Consider the following 17,809-nt stretch of genomic DNA (forward strand, 5'->3'; position numbering starts at 1 on the left):
TGGGGGATAGGGACTCGCTCTGCCCTGGGGGGTCTGTGGCCCGCAAAGGGCAAAGTGCAGCGGTGCCCCCGATCCAGCGGGCTGGAAGTGCCTCTCGGCTGGGGAAGGAAACGATGGGGATGGCGCACGGGGGTGCCAGGGGGTGGGAGCCCCCCGGGAGGCACCGGGCGGGGGTGAGCGGGCAGGACCCGCGCGGGTCCCTCGGAGCCGCCCCCTCCCCTCCCCTCCCCGGGCCGGGCTCCGGGCGCAGCTGCGGCGGGGGCGGTGCCGGGGAGGGGACGGCGGCGGGTCCGGCCCCTCTGCCCGCCCCGCCGGCACAAAACGGGAGGCGGGGGCGGCCGGGGCCGCACTCCCCGCAGCGGGCAGGGCTGCGGGCCGGGCCGGGGATGTAGCGCTCAGCACCGCGGACAGCGGCGGGGCTGCCCGGGGGGCGGGGGGCCATGGCCGGCGTGCAGCAGGGCGAGAAGCAGCTCTTCGAGAAGTTCTGGAGAGGCACCTTCAAAGCCGTGGCCACGCCGCGACCCGAGAGCATCATCGTGGCCAGTATCACCGCCCGCAAGCCGCTGCCCAGGTAAGGGCGACCGGGGCAAGGGAGGGGGGCTCTGGGAGACCCCAAGTCCTTCTTCACCTCTAGTCTCCTTCCCACCACAAAGAGAGTCCTGAGTCTGTCTCCCCGCCAGCAGCAGTTCGTGGCTGGAGGACCCGGGGCCCCCTTCCCGTGCCTGAGGCTGGGGGATGCTGGCTGGCTGAGCCCCCTCCCTGGGCAGGTGCTGTGTTCCAGAGCACGGCAGGTTTGGGAAACTCTGGCTCGGTGGTACTTGGAGCCTGGCAGCTGGCTGGGTCCCGAGGGGAGCAGGGTGAGGGTCTGCAAAGCTCTAGATGGGCTGCGGGGAGGGGGCAGTGGTGGGGGGATCATCTGGAAAGTGTGACCAGCTCCACCCCCGCTGTGCAGAGCCCCGGGGTGTGTGTGCTGCTGGGACCCCTGAGGTGGTGAAGCCGGGTAGGGAAGCAGCTCCCTAGGGCTGGACCCTGCCTTGTCACCCAGGGGAGGCTGGTGGCCCCAGGGACACACAGTGCACACAGCCTGGTCACTGCCACGGACCGGGACAGCTCTGGGGATGGGATCCCCCATGTCCCACAGCCAAACAGCCTTGTCTTTGCTCATCCAGTACCTATCCTGTCCTCCTGCTCCAGGAAAGTCGGTGTCCCCATGTTTTGCCAGAGGCTGAACCCATGAAAAGAGGCGAGGGGGCTGCAGGTAGCCTTGAGCCTCTCCGCCAGGCTGTCACACAGGCAAAGGTCCGTGTGGCTTCCTCACGGCCATCCACACTCTAATTTAGACCAGCTTTATTTTGCTGATTGACTTGTTAAGAATATTGTGTTTGTGCTGTTTTTATAAAGAAAGGACGCTTTTGCTGGCTCTCCTCTCTCTTTGCTATTTTTCCTCTGCCGACTTCTGCTCGGCAGGTGTGGGGAACCAGCCAAAGTTCCGTGGAGGTGCTGCGTCTGTAGAGGAGAGGGCTCGGTCTGCAGCAGGCTGGGTGTTGGGGGCTCAGCCTGTACTAGGGAGGACAGAGATCCTTTGGAATGAGCCATTTCGGATGCTCCCCGTGCCAGAGAAGGCTGTGAGCAGCAGTGGATATGGGGGTCCTGCTGCTTGTGCAGTGTGGGGGTCCCTTCTGCCCCTGCTGCCCAGCTGCTGAGCGTGAATTTCCGAATCTTTCTGATTTCCATTAATCTGGGTAGGAAAATGGGAAAGGCATGGCTTCGGTCTCCAATGGAGAAGAACAACTCTTGTTTCCACAGGCAGTGTTTGCAGGGCTTTAGCCTTTGTGGCAGAGAGGAACCACCGTGTTTTTCTCCCTGCCTGCATCGGGTATGGTCAGCGCCTGAAGGGCTGAGGGCTGGCTTACACACACACTCCTGCCTGACGGTGCCCGAGTGAGCCGTGCTGCTTAAATATCTTACAGCTGGAGGTGTAATACGGCAACAAATTCGGGTTTGGGGGAAATACAGCCAGCCTGGGTGCCAGGAATGGTGCCTGGCTCTGTCTGGCCAGCAGCTTGGATTGCGCAGACATCCTGGTGGGGCTGAGCACCGCGGCTCGGGGTGTTGGCAGATCCATTAAAAAGTTCCCAGATGTGTGCACCTCTCGGTGCTGTCGGTAGTGACAGCTCCGGTGGGAGTGAAGCAGTCAGGAGCTCTCGGCACACAGCAGAGCGGCCCTCCCAGCTTGGCTTTGCACCTCGGCATGGCCAGGTCCAGGTGCCCACGCCGGGCTGTGCTCCGGCCGTGCCGCTGCCGGGTCAGCATCAGCAGAGCCGGCTCCTTTTGTCCCCTCTTGGCGTGTGCCGGCGGGCCGGGGGTGTTCCCTGCGCTGTGGCAGCTGCACAGAGCGGGGCCAGCCCGGCGGGGCTCACCCCGGGGCACTCACTGCGCTCACCCCGTCCCAGGCAGGCTCTGCCGCTCCAGGGCTGCCACCACAGGCTGCGGGGACAGGGATGCTGTGCTTCCCAGCTCTTCTCATCCGTGCTGCCGTCTGCACATCCCACAGGGCTCTGCCAGGAGCCCCAGGCTGCCGTCTGGGCAGGATCACACCTCTGACATGCCAGATCTCACACCCCGGGGGCTTTGCAGCAGGTCCCCGCTGGGCTGCACAGTGATGTCCCCAAGCTGGCACTAGCCCTGTAGTCCAGCAGTAGCCAGAGCCAGGCTCCTACTCCCCATCTGTGGAGAGAGCAGACCCAAGGCTTGCAGCAGCTCCTCTTGTAGTGCTTTCCGTGCCTGGCTCCACTCTGGGTTTGTTTTTCCGGAAGGTTTTGCTGCGCCACTGCTTGGATCAGCCTCTCTTCCCTGACGATACTCCCGGCTAATTTAAGAGCAAATTACTGTGGTGCCAGAGAGGAGATGGGGAGACCAGTTAGCCAAATGAAATATTAAGATGACCATCTGGATTCCTGTTTTCTCCACACTTGACAGCTGGTCCCCTTGCAAACACCCTGTTCTGGATCCAGCCCCATGCTTCCCACACCAGTGGAGACGCTGCCGTGGTTTCTAGGCCAGCACTACCCACCTCCCCATCACTTTTCCTGTGTCCTTGTGGAGTGTCAAGGGCTCAGCTGCAGCTTGGGGGTCCTGCCAGGGACCCCCTCAGTGTCCATAGCCCAAAGCCTTCCCTGCAGGGTGCCCCGAGAATGGTTAAGGGCTCAATCCTGCATCCTTGTGGGGCAGCAGTGGGGTTCCCTGGACAGAAAGTGATTTTTTTTCCCCTTGTCCCATCCCTCAGCACTACCATTCTGCTGCTTCTGCAGGTAAAGCCTCTACCATCTAAATTCCCATCAAGCTGTCTTGGAGGTTTGGAGGGTTAAAGCTCTGCTAAACCCACGGTTCATCCTGGAACAAAAGAGTACATTAATACCTTCCCTCCTGCTGGGGCTGGAGGGGCCATGAAATCCAGCCCCCCAGACAGCTTTGTGCCCAGAGCAGAGCTCTGCCAAAGTAAATGGATTATTGACCAGTTTGCAGTGTGAAAGGAAAAACCAAGCTGATGGGGAAAGGGGCTTTTCCAATTAACCTTTTCCCACACAGGGCCTGGTGGGGCTTTGCTGGGCAGCTGGGGGTGAGGGGCTGGGAAAGGCTGGGGCTGACACAGAGCTTGACTTTGCAGGGGAATTGCTCCAGCATATGCAAAATCTCAGTGTGGGATTTGAGGGGGTTTTGTGCTCAGGGATGGGATCAGGGACAGGAACCACCAACCCTGCCCTGAGCCCCTCTGCCAAACTGGGAAACCTCAGTCTCTTCCCCTGGAGCATGAGGATGGGGCTTTGGCTCTGGTGAACTGAAAATGCTTTTAAAAATCTGCTGTGTTAAGGTGCCACTGGCCTCTGCCCAGCCTTTGGGGATGGGTGTGAACACCACACTCTGGCCCCAGCCCCAGAGCAGGATCTGCTTTCCCCGCTCTGGGCTGGGCTTTTGTCTGCATCTCTTCCCTGGCCCTGACCTCAGCGCGGGGCTGGGAGCCCTGTCCCACCTGACTTCTCCCAGCACTGCTGAGAATTTCATCAGCACTGCTGCCAGCACCTGGGGACATCCAGGCGGGAGATGCTCCGGGGTATCCCAGGGAGCTGGAGCTGGTGGGAGTCTGCGGGCTCGAGGATGATTCCAGGGTGGTTTAGTTCTCTGCTGCCACACTGCCAGCCACAGTGCTGTCGGCATGAGCTGCTCTGTCTCTGCCCTGTCCCCAGAAACTCAAAATCCACTTTGGGGCACGCTGGGGCCTGTCGGTGCTGGTGTCAGCTCCTGGGGCAGCCGGTGATGCCGAGTGAGCGGCTCCTGCATCCCTCCTGCCAGATGGTCTAAGTGGGTCACATCAGGGCAGCGCTGGGGATTTGTGCTTTAACCCTCGATCCCCCGGGACGCACCGTGCTCGGAGGGGGAGGGATGTGCTGCTGAAGTGGGATTAAGCCATAGTTTGCCAGAGCAGTCTGGGTGCTGCTGCAAACGTGCTGGGACAAGGGTGGCGTGTCCTCCCTGCTGCACGGGGACAGGAGCAGGGCAGGAGCAGCGCTGCAGTGGCGGAGGTCTCGGTACCACAGCGAGTGCAGAAAGCAGCAGCAGCAGCTCTCCTGTGCCCTTCCAGTGACTTTTGGCCATCCCAGCCTCTGGCTTCCCAAGACACCCTTTGGCGGCCGCGAGTCCCCGGCGGGCTGGCAGCCCCTGGGCAGGGATCGGGGTGTGCTGCCGGGGAGGAAACCCCGCTGGCAGCCCTGCCGTGCGGATGGCCCCACTCCCGTTAATCCTCCCCCTCGCTGGCCGGGCATCTGCTCCGCGGGAAGGGGCGGCGGCGGGGCCGGCCAGCCGCCTGGCTGCCATCTGCTGCTCCATCCCAACGAGCCCAAGTGCTAATGAGCCCGTGGCCCCGGCCCAAGAGGGGGGAGAGGGGCTTGAAAAGAAAAGCGAGGGGGAGAAGAAAAGCCCCTTCCTCGGAGGGGCTGTCAATAGCGAGGCTTTTGTCTGCCCCTGCCCTCCGGCTCCAGCTGGACGGCGCTGGGAGCAGGGAGAGCTAATTAGGCAGCTCGGGAATTGCCGGGAGGCTGGGGGCAGCTGAGTGAGGGGAAGAGCTGGGAATGCCCGCAGGACGCACTCCCTGCTGCTCGCAGAGCCTTCATCATCCTCATCCTCCTCCTTTCCCCGGCCCTGTCCATCTGCCTCTCCTCTGGACTGGAGTTGGCACCGTGACCCTGCCGGCCTCTCAGCTGGGAAGTGCTGTGATTTTGGGGACAGGTCATTTCTGACCTGTAAAAGTCCACTTGAGAGCTTTGCTGAGCTCTGCTTGGGGCCCAAATCATGGGTCCAGCTCCCAGCTGGCCAGCATGGGCACAAACTGGCCCTGCTGCTGAGAGTGAGGAGCCACAGCAGCTGTGAGGAAACACGGGCTGAGGATCTCCCTAAATCCGGGATTTGCTGCTGCCCCACCTCTGGCGAAGGGGGAGCCTGTGGTGTCCGCGCTGTGCCAGGGGAAGCACCGTATCCGATCTCTTCGGGTGAGGGATGAAATCAGGTGGAAGGAAGCAAAGGGAGGACAGTTCCACTGGCTGGCTGGAGGATGCTTTTGTAGAAACATTTGATTTCACCCTTGAACAAACCCACTGAAGACACTGCCCTGGCTGCCAGGCAGCCCCACGGCTGCAGATGCTGGGGGTGCTGGGTGTGTGAGGGCAGCACTGGTGGGGTCTGGCACCTCGGGGGGCTGTGCTGGCTGTGGGGTCCCCTCCCTGGCTCAGCAGCATCCCAGCATTTGCATAACGCTGTTTCATGGAGTGTGGAGAACCAGGCCACGGTGAAATATGACAGTTTAGGGTCTTGCAGGGCTGAGGTTCATCCTTGCCCGGCTCAGGTAGCAGCACCAGCTCCAGCCAGTCCCCATCCCTGCTTTTATCCCATCCCTGGAGGGGCAGGAGAGCAGGACACTTGAACCCCATGCACGTGTTCACACCCCTCCCGCAAAGTCCTGCTCATGAATATTTAGGGCTGGAGGCCCTAAATAATAAATAGCAGTGATGACCTTGATGACAGGGATTGCTAAGGAGCTTCTGCCCAGCACCAGGTCGTGTGGCTGCTCGTGTCTCCTTGCTGTCACCATCCTGTCCCCATCATCTGGGACAGCCTGTCCTGCTGCAGCTTGACCCAACAAAGGGGCTCTGCAGATCCCACTCTCACTGTGTGGGGGGATCCCCTCTCTCACCTGGTTCCCTGGGCTTGGGAGATTTCCATTCTCTGCTCAGCCCCATTCCCACATCTCCATGGCAGGTGGCTATACCTTTCTGTACCTCCACTTCTCTATAAGCTGGACTTATCAAATGCAACCCCTGTGTCACTGAAATGAAATCATTTCATGCATGACCACCCTTTCCTTTTCTCTCCTTTTTTTTTTTTTTCTTTTTCTCCCTGTGGGCACTGAAACCTCTTCATCACAGCAAAGCCTGACCTGGGCCAGAAAATCCCACTAGTGTTTGAGCTGCAGAGGGTGCCAGGGGTTTTGCCACAGCCCCTGCTCTGGCATAAGCCCCCCAGGGGCTGTTTGCTGTTCTGAGACTGTGCTGTGACCCACAGTTCTTCCCTGTGACCCACACGCAGCTCCCACTCCCTTAGGTCCTCCTGTGGCCCCAGATCCCTGGTGGTGCCATCAGCCTGGGTTTGATGCCTGGATTGCAGCCCTTTGGCATTGCCAGCAAAGGACAGGGAGAAAGGCCAAATCCCGGGAACCAGCTTGTGTTTGCAGCCTGGCTCGATGATTTCATAGGTGTCTGCAAAGGCACAGAGGTTGTGGGAGTGCTGGGTCCCAGCAGCACAGCATCCAGAACAGGGTTTGGTGTGGATGTGGCACGTGCCAGGCTGGACCACCGCCCGTGGCAGCGTGGGCAGGCTCAGTGCCACCTCTGTGCCACCATCTCCTGGCAAAGGCCACACGACCCTCTGCAGGACACCGGGTGCAGCAAAACTGGCTTCTCCAGCAGCCACTTGAGCTGAAAGAGCTGACAAACACGGGCAGTTTAAAAATAGCCGTTTATTTCGCACACGGCGCGAACGCTTTCCCTGCCAGCACAGCGGGGACTGCAGGAAGGGCTTACAAAAAATAATGCAAGTGGCAAAAAAACTCTATTAAAAACTGTAGTGATGTTTGAGGCAGGCTGAAATGAGCCCCTGGTCTGGAGACAGCGAGGCTGGGGCTCTACCAGTGACTTGTTTAACTGTCCATGTTTAATTTATGTCTTGTCATTAATGGAAGAAGAAGCAGCTGCTGCCCAGCCCCAGCCAGGGGCATCTCCTTGTTCACACCTGGGTGGGCAGAGGGGACACTGTGGGCAGGGTCCTGCTGCCTGTGGGGCTGCTCTCTCTGCTCCCTGGGACAGAGGAGGCTGACTTGCTGGTATGGGCTGTGGGGGCTTTCTGCTGCTGGGTTCCAGGGCCGGGGTCAGGTGCCCTTCTCACAGCCCTCAGGGTGGCTGGAATGCTCTGAGACCCGGAGGCAGTGATGAGAAAATGGGTTTTCACTGCCACCAACATCAAATTCCAGCAGCCATCATCCCACTGGAACTTGATGGCACTTTGGCAATGGGCTGGTTGTATTGAATTTATCTCTGTGTGTTGGAGGGTGACTGGAACAGAGTGGGGCAGGAGGCTGGGATTTGAGCTACATTACCGTCAGGATGAAGAATTAGCTACTGCCCAGCAAGAGAAATATTTTTGCATTAAGAGAGATTTCACAGTTAAAGAGCTCCTGCTGCATTAATCTGTGGGTCAGCTGGAGCTGCTGTAAAATCCCTGCCCTCCAAAGCTGTGAAAGTGTGACACCAATCCATAGGGGCATGTAAATATAACAGAACTTATTCTCCACAGCTCCCTCAGCTGCAGCCAGCAGGGCAACCCTGCTGTGCCAGGGCAGGGGCACGGCTGTGGCCCAGAGGCTACAGGAGGCAGGTTTGGGATTTGGGCAGATCGGCCCCTGAGGTTGGTGCTTTAGTCCAGAGAAATTATTGCCTATAAAGCATTTGTCCTCTTCAAGTCCCCCTGCTCTGATCAGAGCCTGGTCAGGATTGTTATGATGGGGACAAGCAAGACAAATGGCTTCAGCACTTCTTTGAAGGGATGGGGGGTTTTATTCTCCAGAAAGTTCCAAGACTGGCAACTTAGAGAAAATAAAACCCCGAAGCAATTAAACTTTCCATGTGTCACCTGCCCTTCCCTGTGTGTGGGACAGTCTCTGTGGTTGTCCCTCAGCACTCACCCATCCCTGCCTTTGCCTGCCCATCAGCCGTGCCCTGGCTGCGTGAGAGGGTGACAGTGCAGGGCCAGTGGAGCAGAGGGGCAGGAGGATAATGCCGTGGAGAGGGAGGTGCAGGGGTCTGTGTGGGCACCACCAGGGGAGGAGGAACAAAGGGAGCTGTGGTGTAACCCCTGACACGGGGAGGTTTGCAGCCTGACCTGCTGGGGAGAGGTGGAACCGATGGGCTGTCAGCCTGGCTGTGCCCTGTGACTGCCAGTCGAGGATGGGCTTGGTCTCCTGGTGACTTCCTCTGGCCCCTGGGAGTCCCTGTGTGGGGCTGAGCCCTGCAGGACACAGGATATGTTGGCTGCATCTCCCCTAGGATCCCTGGGCATCCCCAAATGCAGGGATTCAGTTCTGTCTGGTGGCTGGAGAAGTTATTGACTGGTTTTGAACCCAAACATTTCCCACATCTGAGTCAGGAGCCGGTGAAGGTGAAGGATGTTCTTCATATTTTTTGGAGGGGTTTTGGATGTTTTGGTGAGTCCAGGCTGCTGGGGTCCCTGTCTCTATCCCTGCCCTCATCATCAGAGTGGAGCATCTCTGCACCTGCAGGGGCAGAGCCAAAGGCACAACACTGGCAGCACGCGCCAGGGGAAGGTTTAGCTCTTGCTGTGTGCTGTCTTGTGGCAGTAGTTATTCCCCCATTGCCTCAGGAGTTCACCACAAGTTCTTTTTTCCACTCAGAGTCCCAGTTTCCCCATCCCCTCGAGAGGGCTCAGATGCTCAGGGGCTCTGGACACGTGAGCTGTGCCACGGGGATGGGTGGGTTAATTTTGCAGTGGAGGTTTGTGGTCCAAAGTGCTGGCTGCTGGCTCTCTGGGCTGTGAATGCCACCCAGGGCACATCCATCCCTGATTAATGGAAACTGAAAAGCAGGATCCTAAGGAGCTGTAGCTCCCCTGCCCCCTCCCCACCGCTGCCTGCCACATCCAACCCTCGGCTGGCATTGCTGCCAGCTTTGTCCTGCACAGAGCAGAGGACAGCAGGTCTCACCTCACCTTCCTGTGGTGGAAAAGCAGTGGAGCCCATGGACACAGCCTGTGCCCTGCCTGCAGAGCTGGCACTGGGACTCAGCCAGTGCCCTGCTCCCCCTGCTCGCCCTCCCCACCATGCTGCTATTGATTTGACCTGAACTCCCTTTAATGTGCTGTGATTTCTTTCAATTAGGCTTTGAGCGAGGTCTCTGCAGCGTTCAATAGAACTGGACCAGTGCCTGGACTGCACAGCCCAGAGGGAGATGTTTGCAGATGCTCCCCCATCCCTGGCAAAAGCATCCCCCCATGCCCTATTTTCCCCATGTCCCATGAGGGTAATCCCACTGCTTAAAGGTTGTCCCCTCTGCATTTCCTGGACTGGAAATTTCCTGGACGTTTCCTTTCCCTGTGCATCACCGCTGGGCTGATGGCTTTTCCCAAGGGCAGATTCAGGGTGATTCCTGCTGTGTGCAGGAGCAGCCCCACTGCAAACAGGGACTGAACCAGCCCTGAGCACCCCTCATCTTCACATGCCCAGCAAGCTTTCCCCTTTGTCCTCTGTGGCTGTCATCTCCTCAGGGATGCACTCAGCCAAGTCAGGGCTTGGTGTCACATTGTTCCTGGCAAACTGATGGGCAGGGCGCTTGTTTCCAGAGATTGTGTGGAGCAGAAATCCCTGCCCTTCATCTCCAGCTGCAATTACCGGAGCCAAGTCGATGCAGTTGATGGTAATAGGATGGTAACACTGTCTGAATTTGTATTTAATGCTGATTCCAAGGGTCTGTAATCTTCATCAGCACCACATGACTTTTTATAGAACAGAAAAATGTGAGAGCAGTTAATGAGCTGTAATTCTGGAGAGCTTCTGCCTTGATTGGGACTAATTATTTTCTTTATAAAAATAATTAACCATCCACACAACCTATAGAGTGAAAGGCATGTGGCATTAATTAAGCCATGCAGTATTTTCTCTGCACCTTTATCTCCTGTTTCCCAGCACATCCCAAATAGACGGTCACACACTGCAGAAAGCCAGGCTGGGCACAAGCTGGAACCGTGGGAGGGGTTGTGCTGGGCACAAAGGGCAGCCCTGGGTGTGGGGGCTGCCTTCAGATGGCCATGCATGTAGTGTAAAACCCCTCATTTGGGTAGGAAAGGCTGGTTGGGGGGGAAGGTGAGGGTGCTCACACGGGGGCTGTCTGTGAGGGTACAGAGGGGACACTGGGGGTGACAGAGCAGCCAGGGGGACCCTGGCACGGTACTGGGCTCTGTGCTGTGTGCTGTTATTTGCTGTGGGACATCAGGGCATCCCAAAATTGAGGTGGTTGCTTTGTACAGGCCAAGTGTTTGCTCTCCAGCACGCTGGGATCCCGGGGTGAGTCCCAGGCGAATGTGCCCCAGCACCGGGGCTGTGCGTGCTTAGACACACACTTACATAATACATAATTGTTAACAAAACTAATTCCTCTCTTTTCCTGGAGGTATTCTGAGAACTAATGAATATATTTGCATAATCTTGATTTTGTTTATGAATAATTCTGGATTATCCAAATGTGAATAACACCAGGGCTTTGCCACTCTAGATTGCCTTTCAGCTGAGGATAGCAAAGCATTTTACAAATATTAGTTCAGCCTCACAAATCCCAGCAAGCAATAAAATTGTTATTACACCCAATTAAAGATGGATGGGATGAAAACTGAAATGATTCTCTGCAGCCCCTCGTGGCAGGGTCTGGCATGGGGACTCACCTGGCTCTTCCAAATCTTTCCCTTAGGAAGCAGCAAGCCAACAAATATTCCCCCTTTTCATTTTTGGGATGATTTAAAACAATGTCCAGAGTTGCAGGGTGGTTGGAGGCCTGAGAGCAGACAGGAGGTTTCTTTCTGGCTCTGACTTCCACACAGCACTGAGCTCCCCACAGCCCTCTGTGGCAGGGATGGCACAGCTATACCAACCTTTTCCTCCTTGGAGCACAGTGGGAGGAGAAAAGGCCCTGTATTCCCTTTCAGAAACTCTCCTTCACTCAAAACCTCCTCACCAGTTCTTCCTGGGCAGGCAGCCTGACCACTGAGGTGTTTCCCACAGGACCAGGGGGTGTTGCAGGGAAAGAGGACTGGAGTCAAATCAAACACTCCCACCCATGAAGCTGCAATTCGGGAGCTTCCCAGCTCAGCTGTCACTGCACACACAGGGAGGCAAAGGGCCCTTCTGGCCATAAAGAGCCCCTGTCAGCAAGTGAGGGTGGGAGTTTAAAGCCCACTTTCCACATCACTTGCTGGGCTGGGAATGTTGCAGGCTCATTGCTCAGCAGCAGAAATCTACTGGTTAATTCCTTTCCATGGGAGCTAATTTCTGCCCACGCTCCCCTGCGTGGGGACATCTGCTCCTCACGGTGTCACAGAGCCCTCCTGGCCCTGGCAGTGCACCTCTGTGCTTCACAGGCAGCTGGATGTCCAGGAGACAAATCCCAAAGAGAAGGATGTCCAGGGAACCCCTCCTCACCAGACCCTGCCCAGGTGATGCCCTGCTTGGGGACACCCATTTGGCACCCAAGTTGGGGACATGCATTTGGCTGCACCCCTGAGTCTGTCCTGGGGGGTTGAGCATTTTTAATGTTGGAGTCATTTCAAGTTGAGCCCTTGGGAATCATGCTGGTGTTGTGGCACATGGGGTGGCTCAGGGGCTGGTTTATGAACAGCATCTGGTGACCTGAGTGTCCCTGTCCCCAGGATGGATAGATGGATGGATGGGGCAGCACAGAGACTCAACCAGAGGCATTTCCAGAGCAGCTCTGCAGACAGGTGGCAGCTGCATGAACAGGTTGTGTTCTTGGAGTTACCCGAGTGTTGGGACCTCCAGTGTGTTCTCCCTTTTTCCAGTGACTATTCAAAGGAAGAAAATCAAGGGAGAGGAGGAAAAACTTTACATGAGTGGCAAAGAAAGCATTGCTGCTCCAAGTAGATCTTCTCCAGCTGCCTTCTCCTTGCTGCTTCCAAAGTGCCTAATTACTAATTCATTTTTAAAGTGAGCTCTCAGTGCTCCCAGGAGCTCTGGGTAACTGTGTGCTTACAATTCCCCATTTGATTAAAATTTAACGAGTTGTTATTGGCAAATTCACTATTTCACTGCTGTTTGCCATGCCAAGTAACACAGAGTTTGGAGAATGGGGAGAACAGGCACACCTGATGGTCCCTGGAGCAGGGGCTGGCACTGTGCAGCCCCTTGGGTGTGAAGGTGCTCTCCAGCCTGACCATATTGCAGCTAGTGTCAAAGCACTTCTTTTCTAGGACATCCATGAGTTCAATTTTTTTTTTGTTAAACCCTTCCTAAAGCATTAAGCATCATCCACTGATGCTCCTCAGTTTCTGGCTCCCTGTGCTGTGTTGGGAAGTGCCCAACCACAGCCACTGGGCTCTCTCCCAGCGCATTGGTCCTGACCCTTGCCCAGCTTGGTTTTGCTTGGTGCTGCTTGTGGGCAAGTGTTTAATGGGAAACACGAGCTCAGATCCAGACTTTTCCTAATCACAGGCTCTGCAAGGGCTGTTCTACGCCTGGCTGTCAGCTCACCCCCTTCATGGCTGCTCCAGGCTGCTGGGGGTGACGGCAAGGAAGGGATCCAGCAAGGAAGGGATCCAGGAGTGCTGTTTGAGGCCAGCTGTGAGCAGAGTGGCTGTGGGGTTTGGCATAAGCTGGCATCCCCAGGTTTCTGGGTCCCCCAGAACATGGATCAGGGATGTGCCAGATTGCTGTGCCACGGGGCAGCATGGCCATGTCAGCACTTCTGTCTGCGTTTGTGGGCACCTGAAACAGCCAAAGCTCCTCTTCTCATATTTCCCGATGGAGGAGAAAACTAGCTGCTGTACAGACATGGGAACCCGCAGGGTGTTTGTCTGAGGAGGGGGATTTGAGGACAGGAAAGGCACAGGATTGTCCCCCTGAGAGCAAGGCTGGCCGGCAGTGTGCAGGTGCTGCCGGGCAGGAAGCTCCGCAGGGACCTCCGAGCCGGCAGCGTGGGAGGCGCAGGATGCCGCAGGAACCGTTCGGGATGGGGCAGCCGGCCAGGTTTTCTTTAGAAACATGTGCCATATTCCTCAGGTTTCTCACTGTTGTCGCTGGCAGGCAGTCAGCAGAGCCATCCTGGGCCGCTGGCAGAGAGGGAAAGGGACACCGAGCCGTGCAAGGTGCTCAGGAAGGAAGGGGGACAGGGGATGGAACTCCTGGTGCCTTGGGGAGGAGCAGACCGAGCTGTGGGGAGCAGGGAGAGGCTGTGCTCACCCTCGTACCCGACCCTGCCTGAGAAGGTGATTCCTGGGGCACCGCTTTCCCCCTGGAGTTTTCCCTGTGCGGGGATTGTCCATCCCGTGCTGTTTCCAGCAGGAGCCGCCGCTGCCAGCTGGTGCCCGGGACAGAGCCCTCCCCGTGGGTGCCACCTCTCAGCATCCCCCGGAGCATCTGGCACCGATCCGGGGCCTCTTCCAGCAGGGACGCTCCTCTGTTCTGACCCAGCCATGCATAGTAAATCAGCTGCTGGAAAAGAAAGAGCCAAGCTGCTTTTTTGGCCCGGGATGTGCTGAGAGCGGTCGTTAAACCTTTCTGGAGTGCAAGGAGGAAAAGGAACTGCATCCCGGCTTGTGCCAGGACACAGGGTTCCCAGGAGGGGGAGGAGAGTCACGACTGGCAAAAATGTGATGAAAAATGTATAGTACAGAATTGTATTTCTCTTCTGTGTTTGAACTGCCTCAAGAAACCCACGTGCCTTTCTGCAGCTGGTGCCTCTGCTGATGCACGGAAAAAAATAGCAAGGAGAAGATTAAAATTGAACTGGCTTGGAGTCTGTGTAATCAAGGAAAGTATCTCGGTGATTTGCTATTATAATTTTCAATAACAAACTGCAGGGCTCCTGCTGCACTAATAATAACGGGTTGAATGAGGTGGGCAAAGAACCTGCCATGGGTGTTTGTGTGTGTATGGTGTGCTTGTGGGAAGCACTCACAATATTCCCCATCTCCTAATTTTGAAGAGGTATTTTTAGTGCGTATTTCAAAGAGCTTTACATAAACACATCTGCTGGAGTTTTTTCTGGGAAACATCCTGACAACACTTTTCTGTCCCCTCCTTCTCAGGGGACAAGGCAATGGGCTGGCCGTTTTCTTTTTCAATCAGATAAGCAAAGCCAGAGATCGAGAGAGAAAATCACAGGCTCATTTTGCCAGTGCCAAAAGGCTTCTCAGCCCAAAGGGTGGATTTTAAAAACACTTTGAGCAGCTCAGATCACCTTCACTAGAGCCCAGGGCAGAGGCACAAGTGATGTGGCTGTGGCAGAGAGTGCAGGGCTGTGGGAGAGTGAGGATCCTGAGCCACCACTGCCCTCTCTTGCACAGCCAAGACTTCCAGGTGGGGAAAGGAGAGATGGGGTACTCTGTCACCTGTCCATGCACTTTTTGCATGTTACTCAGGAGAAGTGGGAGAACATCCCTGGTGCAAGCTGCTGCAGGCACAGGAGTTTCTGCAGCCTCCCCTCAGGATGCCTGCATCCTGATGGTTCCCAATCCCAGGCAAGGTATCCATCCTTCATCATTTAATGCCAGTGAAACATTCACAGCTTTTAGGCTCATCAAAGATGTTTTAACCTTCGTTTGGGGGTTTTGGTTGGCTGAAGCTGCTCCTGCCTTTTCACTATGGGGTGTAGAGATGATGGGAACATGAAACCAGCCAGGGCTGAAGCGGGGAATGTAGTAAAGTTTCTGTATTGGCTATCCCAAATCCTCTGACCTTGGAAGTGCTGCCAGCGCAGGTCTGCCAAGTGCACTCAGTGCCCAGGCCTCTGAAGTGCTTGTGCATCCAGCACCCAACCCAGCTGCACATGCAAAGGAAAATAAAGGATAAAAAAAGCCCCAAAACTGCTTGGTTAGCATCCAGACCCAGTTTGCTTACACTGCTGCTTGCAGGGCAGCCGGGAAGGGCACAGGGGCGGCACAAGGCCACTGATGGCTGGAGCTGCTGGGGTTCATCCTGCAGAGATGAGGGACAACGTGGCTGAGTGGGGAGATGGTCTGGTGCCACGGTCTGGCAGCTGAAAGGTCAGTAAAGAGACAATCTTCCTGCTTTTGTCTCCTCCTGAGATGAGTAACTGCAGGGAAAAGGCTGATTGATGGAAGGTTTGTGGCAGGAGACCGCTGCAGGGCCAGGGCAGCTGGGCTGGGACACGGGAGCCTGTGGGCAGGGGAGGGCAGAGGCCCAGGATGGCAGCACCCAGGGAATGTCAAGTGCACAGCAAACCCACCCTGAGTGCTGTCACTGCACGGCCAGGGGGGACGGGTGTTGCTGGGCTCAGCTCCCCGAGCGGCGTGCGTCACCAAGTGCCACATTTCATGGCCTGATGAGATGGCATTTGGCCATGGCATGCAGCATGGCAGCCCAGGATGGAGGGATGGACATGGCTTGGGAGTTTGCTCCCTGAGGCAGCAAACACTTTGTGCCTTTGTCCTGTCCTCTGTGGACAGTGCCAGGGTCTGTCCGTGGGCAAGAGCAGTGCTTAACTGGTCTCTGTGGTGTCCCCACAAACTGGGGGTGACATCCCTTTCCCAGGGAAGGGGGCAGAGTGGGCTCAGGGCACGGCCAGCAGCAAAGAGCCACCCATCCCTTCTCCTCCATGAGGCCATAGTGGTTTATGGTGGTTTCATCACTCAGATGAGGAGTATTTGGGTTCCTTCCCACCAGTGACCTTTTGTGCATAATTTGTATTAGGGTAGGCAGTAGATCGTTTCCCTCTGCTGCCAACACATTTTGTTAGGGAATACATGTGGGAGCCCAAATCTGACTCCACAATGTGGAGGTGGGCAGGCTGGGCTGTGAGAGGCTTGTGCCTGGGGAGAATTGAGGGCCCTGTGTGCCTGCTGCTTCTCTTCCAGCCCCTGCAGCACTGGCAAAAATTGTCATGAGCCCAAAAAACTCCTTGTGGGCAAGAGGCTGCTGGGATGGGAAGGGACAGATGAGCCAGCTGTGGTGGTGGTTGCACAGGGCATGTTCTGCACTGCCTCTTCTTCCTCCTGCCTCCTCTGGCACATCTCCTGGGCTGAGTGAGTCCCATGCTCCCAGCAGCATCCTGCTGAGCATCCCTGCTGCTCTCCCTGGGCCAGCTCCAGCAAAAACACCCACAGAGGCTTTTTCTTTTCTGCTGCAGGCACAAGCAGCAGGGAAGGTGTGATAATCCCTCCTTTGAGGCCACAGAGATCATTCACATCAAACTGCATCGCTTTTGTATCAGTCATGAAAGCCACAAAAGACAATAAGAAAATGTTTTATATATTTATATATATATATATTCAATCAATGTCTATAGAGCTCCACACCAGGGGATTACCAGCCAGTTTAAAGCATTAGTGACTCTCAGTATCCATCAGAGGGGAACATTTGGTTGAACAGAAGCCAGCCTTTGATGGAATTGGAAAATAATTATTTCCATCAATAATTACTTCCAAGCCCAGAAGAAATGGTTCCTGGCATGTTGCAGGACAGGAGTCCTTGATTGCCTCCAGGCCAATATGTTTTAACCCCAGGACCTGGAAATCCCATTAGAAGCTGGGTGACAAGGATGTCGCCTGCCGTGCCCAGGTCCTGGCAGTGCTGCTGCAGCCTGCTGCCAGCCTGGGGAGGATCCCTCCTGCCTCTGCTGCTGGAATGCATCCAGCTCAGACTTTGCACAGGTCATTAATTTGGGGACATTTTTAATGGATCCTAATGATTGAGCCTCAGAAGGCTGTTCTTAAAAGGGGTTTGGGAAAGGCCACAAGCCAATTAGCTGGCACACAGAAAACAATTAACCATGTAGCTTCCTGGATGGTTAAAAATAATGGAGATGTTGGGAAGCAGCCGGGGGATTTAATACAGACTTTTTAAAGCAAGAGGGACTATTCATCTCCTGCATATTCTGGGCCAGAAATATTTCACCCAGCTTCCCCCCTACTGATCCCTGTCCCTTTTATTTGGCTGTGCATATCCTTAAATGTTAAGGCATTATAAAATGGGCTCAAAGAAGGAGCTGGCTATTAGAGAAAGTGGATGCTTGTTGAGAGAGAAAACACAGGTGGGAGGAGAGGGCTGACCCTTCTGCAGGTGCTCCTATGCCAACTCCAAGGCCAAGGAGTGTTATTCATGGCTGAGGCAGGCAGCAGGATGTTCCCCGGGGCATGCAAGACTCTGGCCATGCCTCACTGGGGCTTTTTTAGAGTGCCATTGCTCTTTAACCACCCTGTTACCCCACTTAACCCCAGACATACAGCACACACCTGTCCCTTGTTCCTATCTCCACACCCATGTGTGATGGCTGTGGTGGTCTCTGCAGCCAAAGCATCTTTCACTGTGGCTTCAGGGCTGGCAGGGGGACATCCCAGCCTCCCCCTGCTCTGGTGGGATCCACATGGCCTGAGGGCTCCAGGGTGCTGCTTTCCAAGGACAGGAGGTAGGTCTGGTGGCAGACAAAGCCACAGGACTTTGCAGAGCTGA

General features: G+C 56.1%; 1 protein-coding gene across 4 annotated transcripts in view; it reads left to right on the forward strand.

Annotated features, from left to right (window-relative positions):
• Window positions 1-371: 371 nt before the first annotated feature.
• The window catches only part of SRRM4 (serine/arginine repetitive matrix 4), a 46,327-nt gene continuing 28,889 nt past the window's right edge, over window positions 372-17,809 (forward strand). For all 4 annotated transcript variants that reach the window (XM_033075510.2, XM_033075512.2, XM_033075511.2 and 1 more), the window contains exon 1: window positions 372-571. In XM_033075510.2, the coding sequence (XP_032931401.1) occupies window positions 441-571 (131 nt within the window). In that variant the 5' untranslated portion in view covers window positions 372-440. The remainder of the gene's footprint in view (window positions 572-17,809) is intronic.

The sequence above is a fragment of the Catharus ustulatus genome, chromosome 18 (genome assembly GCF_009819885.2).
Source record: "Catharus ustulatus isolate bCatUst1 chromosome 18, bCatUst1.pri.v2, whole genome shotgun sequence".
Taxonomy (NCBI): domain Eukaryota; kingdom Metazoa; phylum Chordata; class Aves; order Passeriformes; family Turdidae; genus Catharus; species Catharus ustulatus.